General features: G+C 40.5%; 1 protein-coding gene across 2 annotated transcripts in view; it reads right to left on the bottom strand.

Moving 5' to 3' along the window:
- NCKAP5 (NCK associated protein 5) overlaps window positions 1-18,728 on the bottom strand; it is a 405,798-nt gene that overhangs the window by 218,171 nt on the left and 168,899 nt on the right. For both annotated transcript variants that reach the window (XM_065671334.1, XM_065671333.1), the window contains one exon: window positions 18,334-18,393. In XM_065671334.1, coding sequence (XP_065527406.1) covers window positions 18,334-18,393 — 60 coding nt within the window. Of the gene's footprint in view, window positions 1-18,333; window positions 18,394-18,728 lie in introns of those variants that run through there.

Genomic DNA, 18,728 nt, shown 5'->3' with positions numbered 1-18,728 from the left:
CCTCCATGTTAAAGCTGGTTAACTGACAGCTAATTCCTCCTTCCTTTCCACCTAAAACCATTTTCCACTGCCCCCCCCAACCATGTGCCACCCTAATAATCTTACTTTTTCTTAATGTCAGTGGATCAGATGTGGCTGTGGCCATGTGTTGGCAGTGAAGGGCTGTGGGAGCTCCTCTGTGAGGAGAAGCCAGGGCTGCCTTGTGCTGGACACAGCCGGTTCCAGCCAGTTACAGCTGGCTGAGTCGTGGCCCCACCGCAGGGCACAGCTGAGCCCTCCACTGATGCCGGTGGCACCTCTGGGAAATGTATTTAATAAAGAGCAAAACTCCTTGTTGAGGAGTGAGGTAAACAGTGTGAGAAACAACCCAGTGGGTGCCCAGGCCTGGTGAGGAGGTGCTCCCGTCGCTGGGGTGGGTATTTACCTGCAGCCCATGGAGGGACCACATGGGACATCTCCTGAAGGACTGCAGCCTGCGGAGAGCCCGTGCTGGAGCTGGGGAAACCTGTGAGGAGGAAGGTCCAGCAGCGAGGGACTGTCATGGACCTCATCCTCATTCCCCTGCGCCACTCAGCGGGGGAAGCTGGGGAATCAAACTCCACAAACTACACTTTGGAAAGTGCTGTTCTAAATTTGTCTTTGTTTTACATTATCCAAATCTATTTTAATTGGCAAGAAATTATATTAATCTTCCCTAAGACGCCTGTTTTGCCTGTAAGGGTAAATGGTAAGCAATCTCCCTGTCTTTATCTTCACCCACAAGCTTTTTCATCTTATTTTCTCCCCCTGTAATCTTGAGGAGGAGGAGCAAAACAGCAGACGGGTGGGTGCCCAGCAGTCAACACACCACACCAGAGTGTTTTATTTTTAGCCTTTTAATTTATCTTTCACATAAAAATCATACTATCCATTTGATCAATAATGTTATCTGTATATTAAACAAAAATGTGGCTGTGCATCAAGATTTCAACTATAGATAACTGCAAGTTAAAAAGTAAAGGGATTCAGTATACACATGCCGTGCATTCTATATGGGGCGTTGCTCTATCATAAGGGAGCCAACCCAACAGCTGCATAGGAACTGGTGCCTCCTTTTTCTGTTTAGCTTACGTCTGAGTCTTATGACAAGCAACTGTTAAGAAGAGCGAGGTATAACTAGGATGATTAGTTCAAATATCAAAAATGTGTTCTTGAAGATGTTCTTTGCTTCCCCAGTGCATCATCAGAAGGGTTTTACTATGGCACTACTAATTATGCTAACATGAGAGCACTATTTTGCAAAGTCTAGTTGAGAATATTTGACATAGGCTTAATGTTGCTCAAAATCAGGCTAATAAGCTTCACATTTTTTTAACAACTATTTCAAAGCATTTGCTAAAGAGGGTCACAATTTCTGTGTAATTAATATTGATTTCAAACAGATACTTTGCAATGAATTTAAATGATGGGAAGAAAAGAATACAAATTTTTTTGTTTGAAGCACCATTAAGTCATTGCTAACCTGAGTATTTATATGTTTATTTTTTATGTATTTTCTGACACTATGCATCTGACAGCTTACCGTAAAACTCATATTTAGTAGAAACATCACCTATTCTGTAACGCAAGATCCTATGAGCCAGAAAGAACCAACTGGCTACAGAAGTAGACAACACGAGCACCACCAGAGTAGACAACAATTGCAACAGAATTAAGGAAATAAACAGCAACTACCAGAAGCATGTTAAAATCAGTTTCTCAAGCAATCAATGCCCAATAATGTTACGAATAAATATGCATACTCAAAGTACTCAAACCCACTATTTTATCACCTCTGTATGCCACTTTTGAAAGACTGCTGCAGGCAGGAGCCACAAAGCAGCCTGGGATGAGGGATGAGAGAGGGATGGTGAAACAGTTCTAATTTTCAAGAATTAATTATGAAATATTAATTAAATAGAAACTGTAATTTGCAACTTGATGTCCCAGTTGGTTACTTTAACAAAGTAACTAATTTTTTCTGATGCAATGAATATTTAATTCCCCCAACATAATGCATGTTGATCAAATGGTACTTGTTCAAGTGCCACAGAATACATGCAAGCCCCAGTTGCCCACAACCTAAGCTGCTGGTTAAAGAAAAGTACAAGAGTTCTCTTTGTTACAGATATTTTATGAGAGCTCGTGTCTGGGTCCTGCAAAAAAACAGGTCAAGGAGTCCAAAGTGGTTTGCCCTCATCTGTCTTATGCAGAAGGTGGGTGAAGTCTCTTGATGTGGTCACCTCCAGAGGCAAAGGCACCTGCTTGATGCCCTGCTGCAAAGCCCAGGGGTACCACATGAGGCAGGACCTCCCCCTTCAAATTCCCCTTGTGCAACATGGGGACCAGCAGACAGGAGACTACAGCCCTCTCTCTGTCTAATCATATTTCACTCACAGATGACAGAAATGTGATTACAAGAACAGAGAGCAGATATCATTTTTTATTTCATCATAAATTGCACTAGGTACTGTATATTTGTTCAAATTCAAATGAGTCAAAATTCAGAGTGTCCTTTGTTTGCTCCTCATCGATCCCTGTTAAACCAAATGTTTCTCATTCTGTAATCAATACTGCTCTGCAAAAATAAACCAAGGCACTGACAAACAACTTTGCAGAACATTGCAGCATTCCTTGTGGTGGACTCTGCCAGCATGAAAAAACACTTCTCCAAAGAGTGGGGGGAAAAGAGAAGTGCATTGCTTATTGTGCTTATTACAGTTTTTACAGGCTGCTTACACCTGAATCATTTTACTGTAACAAGACTTTATTAAATTAGCCAGCTATTGAAACCAGAGCTTTCCAACAGTGGCAGTTAGTATGCCTTTGTCCCTTGCTACTGTTTCCAGCTATACTGGGAATACTGACAAATACCATTAAACACAGCTTCCCCAGGGACAAAGTTATAGGTGTATTTAAAGCACAAAGAAACATTAAGGTAGAAACAGTAATAACTTAAGCACTTGGAGAGTTCATGGAAGGAGAGGTACCTTTATTTCTGTATCTTCAAAATAAAGAAGTCAAAGGTGAAGTTGTGTGGCTGCTTTGTAATCAAAATGAATTACCCATTCACCTGATACAGATTTGTACTACAAAGGCTAAGGAAGACATTTCCTTAATTTATATAAGGCCTCTACTTTTTTCCCCAATTATTTTATGATGTAATCATTTTCCTAAAGTTATTCCTGCTAAAGCTCTGCTACTTCAAGATATAAATAGTATAAAAAGCAATCCTAATTTTAGGCTGGTATCTTCTAGCTTTTTCATTTCAGTAAGAAAAAACTATGTATTTTTAGAACAGGATCCTGCTTCCAAAATGACAGACTACCCGAACAAACCAGTAAAACCTAACTGACACTAACTAATTTGTACTAGCCTTTTCTAAAACTGCCTTGAAAACAGCTAAAGTAAATATTTTTAGGAAAATAATTTATTTTCCACTACGAAATTTTTCACATGTCAATACCTCTCTCTCTTTGGCTTCATATCACACTAGCACATGTATCCTGTGCCTGTCAGATGAAAACTTCAAGCTTTGCTTTGCTCTGAGATCAATAGCAAAATAGGAAAGGTTTATTATTATTACTGATATTTTAGTGACAGTAGTTTACACACTTTATATTCTTGGGTGATAACACTGCTCCAGAGCAATTCAAGTAAATTAGAAACTCTTTCTTGATGGAGTTACTCCTTATGAATAAAATAAGATGCTAGCTTTCATAGTGCACTAGCTCAAAATTGCCACCATGTGGAAGGACAGCAACTTAATTTAGCATTATTTATACTGCACTGATATAGTTTTAATTGCATCTGTACGGCAGAATAACTGCTGTGCTGAAGCTCCTTTATCATTGCAAGCCTACAATTAATCTGAATTAGGCAGGCTATTACATGAGCAGTACTGTATATATAGTTGGAGTTGTGGCAACATTTATTTCACAGGCGGAAAAAAATAATTAAATAATTCATAAACCCTTTCAGCACAGAGCTATGTAGCTAGCACCATTTCTCCCATCACTTTCAACAGCTACGGTGCATGCCCGCCCTCTGAAAGGGAGCTCTTACTGCCCAACAGATCTTTAATTCTGTGAAACACACCATGACAGGCCACACAAAATTGGAGATACCTTTAAAAAACACCCAACAACACAGTAACAACCAAAAAATCCCACTCAGAGTCTTCCAGAAACAAGTAAGTGGAAGTGGACCTCTTAGCACCCTTCCTGGAGACACACTGATAGATCCAGTGGTTACACACAGTCTGTGACAGTGAAATGCGTACTTTATGCAGGTGAAACATTCGCAACCCCAGCTCCTCAGCTCCTTAAAGGACATCTCCGCATCGTATTTTCAATGTTGAATGAAGACAAGCAATACATATTTTGGTAATTCTCTCTCCCTAATAAAACAATTCTATTCAGACAAATTCACAATTGATAGCCCAATTTCAAAGATCTGTATTGATCTGCATTTCTTAGCAGAGGTAATATTTCCGTTTTAGACACTATTTCCTTCTAAGGGGAGGAGTCTAGAAAGAATACTCTTAGTGAATTTGAAAGCCCCAAATAGTCAGATCATGGACTTCTAAAAATTATTAATCTTAAAATGATAACACTTCTAAAAAATGAACTTGCAAATGCAATTGAGCTTCTAATAGCTTCTACAGACAGTAATTAAAGAAATCTCATTTCTCTAAATTAAGTGTAATGAAATGTTTTTCAAGATCAAATAACAACTTGTAAACAATATTATGGCAAACATAATTCATATGAGTATCTAGTATTCACAAGTGTGGGGAGAAAAATTCCGTCGATTCCAAAAAGAGAAACAGCAGAATTAATAACTAATATAGTGTAAACCAAAACTAAATTCCCTGAAATATCTTACATTGTAATGGCTAATTATAATTCTAAGCCCTTTGCTTACACATTTTATTTTTTTTAAGATGTGCAACCATGCATAAAGGTGTTTGGTTTTTACCCCAGGAATATAGAGTCTTTTCGTAGTAGAAACAAAGCTTTGTCACTTGTTTACAATGAGTTTTTATTAATTCAGTTGCAAACAAGCAAAAATCCCCAGTCTGTGCTAGTTTATGTTTCCCACTTGTTTGATTCAAGAAAATTTACAATAATGGTGTTTGAACCATAAAACAGCACAGAAGAGTGTGTGTACACAACAGCTTGCAGGAGCCAACCTACATGGGCCAGCAAAGCATCAACTGTTTGATTTACTTATAATTTTTTGTCAGATCTGCAATTCCTGAACACCTCCTAAAGGGGTATCAGTGTAGCAATGTATGAAACATGTACAAAACACAGACGGTAAGGCTGGCTGGCAAAACAAAAGTTCCCAGTTACAGAAATACAACTCAGGTTTTGCAGTTTCATCAGAACAAAACTACATCTCCGAATAAATAAAACTGACACCAAAACATTAGGTAGCAACACAGTTACAGCCTGCAAGTACACCTAAGGCTCCAAGCGCCACATCCACAGAGCTGAATGCTTTGCTGACGATGGACTGCAAGTCTCTTGTCATTCTCTAGTCAATTTATTTAAATAAACAGAGCATGGGACTGAACTCCCCACTCACAACAAAGACTAGGAATAAATGAACTCAGGTGATTTGGAAAAGGATCCAGGTTCAAGAAAGTGTTCTTCCCCATAGGGTCATTGCCTATATCTAGTAATCAGAAACTCCTTCTCAGATGAAAAGAGAAGTCTTGAAGTGAGGGCCAGAAGATTTGCCTGAAGTACTCTCAAGTGCATGACGTGTTCTTTGGACTTTTTGTGACCTACAACAACACTTTCAAAACAATCATATACTGTACTGGTGCATGAGATGAGCTGCAGGCCATACGATTTAGGGTGGTTTCCACATTTGCACTTGCTGAGATTACATTTAATTTGTTATGTGTCATGGGCTTATTTTATAGTTGAACAATAGACATCTGCTGTCAGTTTGGATGAAGTTCCAGCCTAGGAAAAGACCTGAAGAGGAAAGAGGGGAGGGAGACCTTAAGCTCTGTAAACCAGTGTAGTCCTACAACTGATACTCTCAAAATGCAAGAAAGATTTTTCAAAGGGTGTTTTAAAAGGCGGGCAATTTCCAGATCTTGTCTGCATTGTTTGGAGAGTCTATAAAAGATAGTCACATGAACTACGACAGCCAGTGCTCAGTTCGGACTCAGAAGATTTATTCAAGTTCCTTTTGAGCAAGTAACAATATTTTGATAAGCCACTGCACAAACATTACTGGAAAACAGTATTTGTGGCGTACCTGCAAAGGGCTATGAAGTCTACCCTGAGTGGGGAGAAAGAAACCATGAATTTGTAGTCATGCTAGACTGATTTCTGAAACATTGACGGCTGTCCATTTAAGGGGACTTCCTACAGTGGAATAGTGCCCCACCTGCAACACAACAGTCTGTAGAAAAGGTAGAAGACAAAGAACAGGTAAAAAGACAATTAAAGGTGACAGGTCACTCAAGCTACGCTGTTTATATCTGGTATTGATTTTGACCTATGGAATTCATATAAAGCAATACAGTATCTGCAGCATTTACTCCTATGCTCTCTGAAGTGTGCAATGAAGGGACACTGTCCCAGAGCACAAGTAACAAGGAGGGCCCAGCCACCACATTCCTTCCAGATCTCACCACAACAGTAGAAGAGGTCACTGCCTCAGTCTGATCACCCCTCATCACTAGCTGGAGGTCACCAGCCTTTCAAGTAAGCAGAGAACTGCTTAAGGCTCAGTATGGGGTATAAGGCAAAGGACTTAACTGAACTCATCACCAGACACGCTTTGAAGTAACTTGGCAGGCTGTGCAATGATGGAGCACTGGCATAATCCCCACCCACTCTGCTGGGGTAACAGTAACCCCCAGCAGGGAGACAATAACATCTTAAATGACTCCTGCTTATCTGCAATGCCGATGTGCCTGCATGCAAAGAGAATGGGTTTTCTCCTCTGTAACTGACCAACATGTTCTTTAGATGATATAAATGGTTTCCTTTAAAATGCGCACAGAACAAATGAGCATGCAGCTGAATAAAGCGTTTCCCACTTGGATCTGTATTCGTAAGATAGGAGTTACGCAGCAGGATACACATAGGATAAGCATTAGAAAAAAAACTTACTGTTCTAAGAATTTTATTTGGCTTTAATGGATCAGTCAGTGGAATTCCACTTTGTTGCTCCAGGGAGCTCTGGGATTTACTCACAAACTAGGAGTAGCATGTGTTCTTTGTCCTGATGCTGGGGAGAATTAGGGCTTCTTCACTTTCTGGACTTCTCAAGAATATATTTGTATTTCCTCCTAATAAATAGGATATTAAGAAGCTAAACAGATGTAAGGCTAAAGAAAAATTGGAAGGATAGGAGGAGTAGAACCTCACCATGCCAGTCATGAGAAATGGCTCAGAACAGTTTGCAGTGCCACCAGACCCCCACAGATCTGGGATATACCGATGTTTTAAATTTTCATGCACATGCTTCTATTTGCTTTTCTCAGCTGTCACACTCAACACCTCCGGCATCACTACTTTGCTGCTAGCTACCTTTCCATACAGCATTTTTTTTTTCCCAGGCTCTTCATAGCATTGCTCATGAACATGTCAGGTCTTATTACGGTTTTTCTGTGTTCACTTGTAGAGTCCATTTAATGGTCAGTAAGTAACTGTAAAAAAGATAGCTTATTTACTCAGCTGTTCCTTGCATGTATTCCAGAGTCTCATCACTTTAGCTGTCTGACAAATGTACCCCTTTTTTCATATTCACACCTTTAGCACTTCAGGCACTACTATAAGCAACAGGGAAATGTGGTGGATTTTTTGTTGGCTGATGCATCTTCAGTGGCATTTTTAACAGAGATGCCACTGCAAGATCTTTATCAGTGCTGACAATGCACACATGCAGAAGAACTGACTTGGCTTTCAGGGGGCAGACTGAGTTTGCAAAGCAGGCACCTGAGAGAATCTGAAAAAAATAAAGTAACAAGTTTTCATGTCGTTTTTAATTTATTCACTGGTTAAACAGGACTAATTAATTAAATTAATTAGTTTAATTTAATAATAAATAATTAATTTGTCTAAATGGGGCTGAAAAGAAGCACTGACCATGCAAGCAAAGCCAAGCTGAGCTGGGTTCGGGGGATTCAGGGTATTTAGCTCAATTTTTCAGCTGTTGTAGGGTTAGGGGCACAAACTGCTGTCATCAAGTAAGTCAGTAGCTACATGAAAAGAGCAAAACGAAGAAAAATTTCTCCTTCCTATATCTGTTGGTTTAAACTCATTTCCAGAAGCTGATACTTGTGCTTCCTGCGTGTTCATTGGGATATTTCTGCTAACTTGCTTATACCCCTTCTAAAGTTTTTCCCTTTGAAAAGTGTTAGACTGCATGCATTCTTCACACCCTGGCTTCCCCTTGCCTCCTCCTCCATGTTTCAGTTTGTGAACAGGTTTCCCTTATAAACCGATGGAAGATAAGACTGCTGGAAACCTGTCTTTAGACTATCACAGCCGACAACTCTTGAAGTCTAGTTTTAGTGTGAAATTATTTTCCAGCTTCTCATTTAGTGCATGTATTTCCTTACAGTATCTCCTACATCACAAGTTTTCCCTTCTGGGATGGTTTATTATCAATGGCATTGGGAAATCATACATAATGCAAGATTTCCAACAACAACCCAGGAATTCTGACCCACTCCTCTAGCAACATCCATGGAAAAGGTTTCTTACATGCAAAACCACACCAGTCACTGCCACAGAGTATTTTTTAATAGATACTACCAGGAACAGGATGTTCCCAAGAGATAATAATTTTTCCTCCACACTCAGATAACATTTCTAAATAAGCACTGTCACCATGGATGCTGATCACAAATGTGCAGCGTAAAGATGTAATTACAAAATTACTATTGAGTGGACTGCACGCACTGAGCCAAATCCCCTCTCGGTATTCATCCCAAGTTGCTGGGCTGTAATTATTCATGGCACATCAGCACCCCAGGCTCCAAGTGGCAATCAGCACTATTTAGACGTGCAGTAAGACTCCACCTCTTCCCCAAAGAGTTCAATACCTACACAGGCAAGAAGATGAACAGCAGTCAGAATAAAGACTGCTTTACAAATGAGCAATTTAGATCAGAAATTAAATATTTTCCACAATTCTAAATTATTTAGGTGTCAAAGGTTGCAATAGGACTTACAGGATGCCAAAGTTAAAGAATAAGATCCTTAATGAAATAAAGAATAGTTTTAAGCACCAGGTTATTTACAGTCACACAGTAGGGTACTGTGCAGAAAACACAACTTATCAGCACAGTTTGGAGAATGAAAGCAAGCCACTCCCAGCCAGGTAACGTCCTGCATTAAGCCTGGTACTTTCATTAGTTTCCTGTAGCATAACTACAGAGTGCATCATGCCAAGTGGTATGGAAATAACACTGTCCAAACATCACAGTCATTCCCACAGTCTAGACAGTCTCCTCTTGCAGGACACGCAAGCAAGTCTGATCACTAGTTCCAGACTTGGAAAACTATGTCATGAAATCTTCATTATGAAAGATCCCATAAAATATCAAAAGATGCCTTATCACAATGCAATAGATACAGACCCAAAACAAACAAAGTATGTAAAAGAAAATTCCTGACAAATCAAAAACTGAATTAAAGTTTATGAACTGGAGCAGGGAGGGAAAAGAAAGGAAGACTCACAGTTGCCAGCTCAAGCTATATGAATCTACACAAAGGTATGCAAGTTTAGTACAGGAAAACATTTCCTCACTATGTTTTAATATTCCTTTTAAATCTTTAACTGAAGTTGCAGAGAGGGGTGATTATCCTCTGCCAAGACAAAAGAACAGCAAAGCTAATGGAGCTTAATGGTACAAAGAATACTGACAAGTTCAAACCTTGCCCAGATAAGCTGTGACTAGTTTTTATGTCTATTTGCAAAGTGTTCATTGGTTGAAAATAGCCAACATTTTTTCACGGTTTGTGCTGTCTCTCTTATACTCACCTCCAACAGACTACTTTCTGTATATATACACATATACATATATATATATATATATACATACATATAAGTTTTCTCTCTACCCAGAGGGACCTGGACAAGACAACAGCACTTTACCACGCTACCTTGGTGTGTTAAGTAATTATGGATCAGGGCTCCACTGTGCTCGATGCTGACCTTAGACTTGCTGCAGTAAAGAGCTTTAACAGAAGGCAATCTAAGGTGCTGCTTGAGCTGACTGGCTTCAAGGGTCAGCACTGACTTCATGGTACAAGCTCTACGACCACTGTATTCATTTAAATAAATGGGCATTTAATGGAAGCAGCACAACTGAGTGAAACTCTTGGTACATAAATTTTGTCTTTCCTTACACAGAAATTTTCTTTCCCTCCCAGTAACCCTTCTGTCCCATTTGGGGGAAAAGAGGAAGTCTTCTGAACCCAGACAAAAACCCCTTGGTTTGTGAAGGGACTAATGCCACATATCACAAAAAATTAAAAATCACTGAATGACAACTAAGTTCACCTTTAGATGACAACAGCAATGAAGAAACCAAAGACCCTACTCCTGGTCCAGCTGGCCACAAAGAAAGAAAAGAAAAAGAAAACAACCAAACAAATAAAACAAAAAACCACAAAAATCTGGTGATTTCTATCACTTGTAATATGATGATTTCCCTAGCTATTACAAGAAAAAAATTGCAATGCCACATATATCACAGCAGTTTCACCAGTATTAATCTCTATCAGTTTACCTTTCTGGTTGCATAAAATACATATTGTTGGCCCAGTGTACACATTCACAACTGATTTCCTCTTCGGAGACTCACGGGTTGTGACTAATTCTGTCCTAGCTGCGATCCCTTTCTTGCATGAGATAAAACCTGACTGTAAATGTCCTGCCTCTTCAGCCTGCAGATCCCTGGCTTTATTCAGGTCATCCCTGCAAAAATATTAATCCAGTGAGTGTGTGGCTTCCTCAACTCAACTCCTGCCATTGCCTGGAGGAGCTGGAGATTGCAGAGCTTAACCTTTCATATGAAAATGGCTGCAATTCACTGTTATTAGTGCATGGGCGCATAACTCCTACCAGGCAATGAGGTACTGCCTAGAGCGGGATACATCTGCTTCTAGTCATAAAGCAGGATTTGCTTCATGCTGAAGCCAACTGCCACTCTGGTATCACATACACCCCTAGATGCTATGAGCCCTTGCTGTACTCAAACATCCTCTGCCTTTGTTACCTAATGTATAAATGGCAATTTCGACTTAAGGGTAACTTAGTTTATATGACATACTTTCTACAGCTTGCCTCTGGTTTACTTTCAGAGCTTACTTAAATGCATTTTTTATGTGTTGGTTGGTGGGTTTTGTTTTTTTTTTTTTCATGTTCAGTGATTTTACATGATTCTATTTGACTCATTTTTATGTCAACTAAATACTCACAGAAACTTGCTGAAGAGACAGACCATTTTGGTGCATTCCAGCTAAGGGGCACAACTTATTTCTGCTCCTCTGAATACAGTACTGGTCTTCAAAGTGCTGGTGCCAACAACAACATCCTTGGAAAGCAGAGCAAGTAAACAACAAAACCGAGGATGGATTATTGCTGCCTCTGCAATGGCAAGTACCAAGAGTCCCTTCAAAGTCCCGTGTAATTTAGAATACTGCAGCTAATGCCTTCCAGCTTCACAAACCTAAATGCCGATGAAGGCTGAAAAGCCTACACTTCCAGCACGCCGCAGGTTCTTTTTTCACCAGGAACGTGGAGGTGGGCGCTCTTTGCAATGGCTGCAGCTCCCTCTCCTGGTGAAAAGCCAGAGTTAGGGAGGCCACCAGCCTCCACCACCTTCCCACACCCGCTCTCACTATTTCTGCTACGCTTTAAACAGAGTAATGCAAGTAAATGGATTTTAACAATTTACTGTGGAATTTGGTGAATAAACCGGACTCTGGAATTAATTAACCAGGAAAAAGTAGCACAGCCTTTGAAAAGGCAAACAATTCTGAGCAGAGGCAACCGGGCTCTCTGTACTTCTGTTTCAGGAAGAGTGAGCAACCACACTGATTTTTTTAACTGGAAAACGCCTGTTGAAAGGTGCCAGAAATTTAAAGTCATAAAAACGTCTCAGATTCATAAAAGCCTCAGAACACAAAACCTGAAAATACCTACATGTTTGCAAATTTGAAGCAAGCAACAAAATATACTTAGGACACAAGGTTTTATTTTAAAACCACTGAAGATAAAACTGCAAAATTGTGAATGAGAACATTTGGCCTAATGAAGTATGAACAGTTGATGAGGTCCAGGAGCATTAAACTAGGCTTGTAAAGAATTTCAATAATCATTACTGATACCAACTACTGCTAATGTCACTGAGTTTCTGTGAGGGTTGTATGATGAAGTTTCTATGGAAAAGGAGCTAGACAACATTGCTAGCTGTGTATAAATATACAGCTGCACAGAGAAGACAGCACAAGGGTCATATTGCTTCTATTCCAGTTTAAGCCATTTAATATACAAAGAAACGTTTTAGAACAGTTACTTTACCTCTCTCTCTGCTTCTAATTAAAGCACCTATAGGTGTTTCCATAGACAGAAGCTGGGAAAGACAATTTAGCCTTTTGTATCTCATCTTTTAACACTTCATTTATTACTAAATATAATCCATTTTTGAGTGACCTGCGTGCTTCTGCAACAACGGCCTTCCCAGCTGCTGGAGGCAATTGCAGAGATTCATCATGCCAGTGACAGAAAGCGCCTCCGCACTAGCGGCAGTACATTGTGCTGCCGTCTGTAAGACCCCAGCCCAAGAGCAACCTCAGGATTCCCCCTCCTCTGTAAAAACAATGCACGTAGTGCAGATGTTAGGAGCTGGGTCTCTGAACATGCTGACCATGCTCCTTTCAGAGGGCTCCCTGCTAGCTGATTAATGGGGCAGTATTAACATCAGCTGCAGAGCTGACCACAGAGCCAGGATGGTGGCCTGAAACTGAGTGCCCGGGCAGTGCTGAGAGCCAGGAGAGGTGCGGGAAAAGCACAATTTCCTACAATCATGGGCTGCCGTTATAACCATGCATTTTCAGCTTCCTGCAGTAAAAAAATAAAATAAAATAAGGATTTCTATTTTCAACTTCATTTCACTCAGCTCAACAAAACATTGTCAAGACAGGGTCTGATCTCTTTCTTCTCACTACAAAACTAGCACCCACATGAAAAGTCTAAATCTGAGTGGAAGAGCAAACAACTAAAATTACGTACAAAACACCCAGGAGATTGGGAAAACAGATAATATGGTCAGACTAATTTTTATATGATTTCGATCGAGACCTTTTCTGCACTTCAACATGTCCATCTCCGTTTGAACGCTCCAGTTCAGCACCGCATGATGAGGAAAAGAGGCACAGATCTTTTCAAAGCTGATTACAGTACAACTTTGGTTTCAACATGGAAAAAAGACTGGTTTGCACTTTCCGTGGTTAAGAGGCTGTTACGTATATCGAAACACATTACATTTAAGAAAGTTGTAACAAGCAGAAGTGACTCAGTTCCTAGTGCTAATGGGATATCTTACTGACGCTGCAATTTTTTTTCTGCCTTTCCTTTTTAGTTCTTCCACTCTTTATTTTAAAACTTGCAGTCTCTACTGTTTTACAGCAAAAACTGTTTGTAAGGCAAGAATTGTGCTGATCGCATCAAAACTCATTAATATAACTTGTTTTTCCATTATTAGCACCATCTGAGCCTGTTGAAAGCCTTAACCAGGGCTTTAATTTTTCCACAGAGAGCTTTAAATTAATTAGTGGTTTACATGCTAACAAAGAATCTGATACATTCATAAATCAATCTAATGCAGAAGGATTACCAGAGGGTGGAAACCTATTCAGTGGGGACCTCACATTCACTTAACATGGTGGGTTTTTAACAAAAGGGTGCAGGTGTGGAATAGACGGGTACCAGGAAGAGCCCCTGATAATCACTTTGCATCACTTAAAGACGCAGCAGGACACATGGTAAATCAGAGCCTAGGGCCCAACCTAAGCAAAACCCATGTAGATATAGAAGGCAATATCATCTCACTTTAACCTTCACAGCTAAATTGCCAGAGTGGTACAATTTCTTTTGTGCAGGTTACAGGCCACTGAACTAATGGAAAATAGAGTAGAATTAAAGGGCTTGGATGCAGACGTACAAAGAAAGCTGTGTAACATATATGTAAATAAAGGGACCAAATAAAAAAAATACATTTTTCTGTGTATTATTAAATGAATTCAAAGTTATTAACACGTAATTGTTTATACTTTCTGGTCATTTTAGGCTTTTAATCTAGTTTCTGCTAAAACAACACTTATTCTTGCCACAAGAGCTCTACTCTCATATTTTTCCTAACCTGGCACTGCTCGCTGTTAAGACAATGTCACAAAAATGAACACTTTTCCCTTTTCCTAGTCTCATTCTGGGTCCTAAAGGTCCAAAGTAATGAACTTAAAAAAAAAAAAAATACTTTGACGAATAAAGCAGTTTTCAGTCTTTGCTATGTTTTGAAATAAACCTGTGATCTGTTCTGAGAGCTGCTCATTTTAATAATGGAGTCTCTGTCACCACAGACACCTTCACACTCTCCATCAAATGCAGTAAGAACTGTACACATACGAAGTGATCATCTTCTTTTCCTTTACAAAAAGGTAAAATATCCTTGATGAGTCAAAAGAATAATGACTGAGAAAATTGTGAACATGCCCATTAAGAAATTAAAGGCTGTAAATGACAGGAAGAGCCAAATGGCAATTTAGACTCAACGCTGCTGAAATATTCATGGATTGGCAGTAAGTAATTGTGCATTTTGATAATGGATAATCGATATTTACTGATGGTGGTTCATAAAATAAAGAAACCAAAGCAACTATCTGGTATTCATACCCTGAATTTGTTCAGTTCTAATTCAAGTAATTATAAATTCATACTCACTCAATCCTACATAGGAGGTAGCAGATTTTCCATACAATCATATGGAAAAACATATCACAGGTAATTTGTATTCTTGGTGATAAACATTTATTTTGAAATTAAGAATCTTCATTTTATCTTCTATAGTACCTTCCACTAATTTGCTACTTCCAACAATAAATCAGTCATGAGAAAGGTAACTGTGGGACATACTAAAAACCCCATTTCCTGTGAGGACTGACATGGAGCAGACACACTAGTATTGCATACAGCATATAGTGCCTGATCTACAACCTCAGCTGAGGTTTCCTCAAGAAAACATCTCATCATAAACATGCATTTCATCATCATTCACATATATTATTTATACAGATGTACAAACCCATTTCTTCAGCAAAGATACCACAGTGTAAGTAATTTCTACAGCACATGCTTTGTATTTATTTGTTGTTGTGGATTTTACGTACGTGTCCACCTTGCTGCAGCAGTTCCCTAGATGCTGGGCGAACCCGAGCACTGAGAGCCTTTCCTACCCATCGCTTCCAAGCACCACTTGCAAAAAGGCAACAGCTGGTTGCAGGTTACAAATGCTAACTGATGTGACCTCCTATGTAGGGAAGCAAATCCTAAATATCTTCTCCCCTTGACTTGTGCTGGGAAGGTAATAGAGAAGAGTACCCATGGCTCTCTCACACTGTGATCACACAGGTGTCAAATGGGAACCAGGAAGGTCAGGGCAAACCCACCACACCATGTGTCATGCCAGTGGCACGGCAGCACATGCAGGGACAGGTCACCCTTAAAATGAGCCTGGGTTAACATACTGTTGTCACTCTTACCCTCATGACCTATCTCTGACTGCAAAGCCCAAATAATTTTCTTCCTTTTTATTTCAGAAGCAAGAAACAAGAGCAGGTATTACATGAGATTTGCTGCCCTGCAAAAGGCTTGTGTGATGCTTTGCACAGTTCCTGGGAGGCAGGGCAGCAGCAGGGCAGCACAGCTCCTCCTGCCTGCTGCCCCACTTCACGCCTGGTATGAGAAACGCTCTCCATGGGACACTGAAAGAGCAGACATGGGGTTTGGTACCCCGCAGGTACGCTCTACAGAGGAAGCCTCTCTCTTTGACAAAGGCCAAGCTGGACTGTTTGCCCTCACCAAGATTTCGCTGTGGATCTTTTTAAAGTATTTGCTCCAAAACTATGGATCTGGTATATGCTGCAGGCTCCTTGCTGCACATCCTGAGAATGCAGGCTAAGAAGTTGCTTCATCCCCAGCCTCCCCTGTGTTCAAACACTCCAGCTCCTGGACCCTTACTGCTCACAGTCAAGCAAGTTCATTAATGTTAATTAATGTCTGCTGTGTTTCATATTAAAATCACCAGTTCTGAGCTCTGAGACACAAAGAAGTTTCCATACATCAACAGCTTCAAAGCAATTGTCTCTATGGGTGCACTTATCCTTGGCTGTAGTAGCAGGATACTTGTGGAAATTACCCCACAGGGAGAGGGGGAAAACTACCTAGTATTTACCCTGGGGGAAGATTGCACCCCTGGAGAGCTACCTATCAGCTCCTAATGGGATACAACAATCAGCCTCTCAACAAATTATGCAAAATTACACTCTGTTAGCAGGGCTAGGGGATTAATGTGGCACAGGAAAAGGTACAAGAAGTGTCTGACACTCACGGGATGAGATCTCAGGAAGGGCGCATATACCAAAAGCCTTACCAGCTCTGGAAGGTTAATCAATATTGCTCATTTCATAAAGCCCTGGATTATCCCACTAAATATATTTTACACTCAATATATTATTTCTATGCCTCCAAGGCAAAGCTAATTTAAAAAAAAAAAAAAAAAAGGAAACATTTCAAATAAACAGCTCTTCCCAGATTTTGAAATTTGTTTACACTGAAAACGAAAATGCAATTGCAAATCCAATGCCTGATCTCTGCTCTTCTTCCTTCACCAAAATTCTTCCTGGAGGCAGCAAGATTTTTATCTCAGTCACAGACTCTTGTAACTTAACCTGATAAAAGTTTGTTTCTCAGTTCCTCCAGGCCTTCTGCCTCAACACACACACATTACCCAGTAGCCAGTCTTCCCAACTGCTTAAGCCCCACCTAAAAGTCTTCCTGCGGCCAGCCCAGCCATGCTGCAGACCTAAGGGCATGCACACTGTGGTGGTGTTGGGATGGGAGAGGGCAGCAGCTCCCACAGCTATGCTGGGCATGCAGCAGGGGCTCGGGGCAAATCACACACTCATGTGCCTGGCACACGCTTCTCATGTCCTCCCTTTCTCTACAAGGCATGCAGAGCCTAAAGGCCACTGTCCCAGAAAAGCCCTCTGGGAGACACCCCCAGCTCTGCTGGAGTCACCTGCAGCCATGGTGGGAGCAATAGCTTCAGAGCTCATTGCTCCTACCTCTCACTCAGGTCCCTCCAAATCTCACTGCATTTTATTGATAGCTAACAATGATCTACAAAATGCTTTCACTGCAGGCAGGTGAGATTTTTAAGGACCTTGCAACACGCAGCAAACAGTGTCCTCTTCCCAGAGATCCTCTACAGCTTCTTCCCACCAAGTCGAACAAACTTTGGACCAGATTCTTTCACAGCCAACTACGCAACTCACTCAAATGAGTAGCAGTTTCATGAGTATGTTCAAGGGGACTGGTTTGGGTTTTAAGGTTTGTGAACTCATCTGCTTTATCCTTTGGAAACCTAAGACATTTTATCTGAAGACAGAGACAAACAAACTCCTTAACAGATGGGAAAAGTTCCTTACATATTAAGTAATTAAGTGCACTCAGCACATGTTGGCTCCTAAAAAAAAATTGTTCTGAAGAGATAAGGCACTCTGTAAATTAAGGCTTGCAGTTAACCAAAAATCTCCCTTTTCAACTTTTGCTCACATGCCTAATCTCACAAATTGCTACATGAAAAATGAGGCTATAAGGAGCATTACATGATTTACAAATTTATCAGATGGAAGGAATTTTTTAAGCTTCCGTGCCTGTATTCCTCCATTTTTTCCGTGGCTGGCTAAGATTTAACAGGCAACTAAATCTACTGCATTTTGATCTGAAATTGCCTTTCCGTGCTTGCCTTGCTTTCAATTCGAGTAAGCACCAGCAGCAGGGAGAAGAAAACAGCTTTCCCCTACCGCGGCTTTTCCAAAGAAGCCAAGATAGAACCTTGAGTTTCCTCAGATTAATGAACACATCAATGGCAACCCATCACTGTGTCCAAGACGGCCTTACTGCCTCAGTGACCACCTTCAGCAATCAAAACATACCTAAGGCCTGAAGTAGTTAAGAATTGCAAAGCAGCAAGCTGCTTCAGCTTACCATTGCTCCTTCACTCTTGCTTCGCGCAACTTCTCGCTGCAGACGAGCCACAGACAGCTTCTCCCTATGGAAAGAAAAGCATGTGAATAGCAGTTCATTTTTCACTGGCAGAGAGAACGCACCACATCCCTATCAGGGCGGCATTCCTGCACATCACTCAGGCAACCCTCCCAGCAGACCCTGCTCTCCTCGCCATGTTTCTCTGCAACATTTAGCTGCTCTGTTACTGTTTCATTTTGCGGCAGTTTGACAGAACTGTCAATAAATCAACTGGACGCAAGTATCATTTGCTCCATTCAAAAAACAAAGTAGCTCATCACGCTGGCAATATGGAAACAGACTGCGCAAATCAGATTGTGTAATTTACTTTCCTACGGCCTTGCACATCAGCTTTA

This window comes from Lathamus discolor, chromosome 3 (assembly GCF_037157495.1).
Source record: "Lathamus discolor isolate bLatDis1 chromosome 3, bLatDis1.hap1, whole genome shotgun sequence".
NCBI classification, from domain to species: Eukaryota; Metazoa; Chordata; class Aves; order Psittaciformes; family Psittacidae; genus Lathamus; species Lathamus discolor.
Note: the sequence above shows the minus strand (reverse complement) of the source record. Positions and strands in the feature narration are given on the sequence as shown.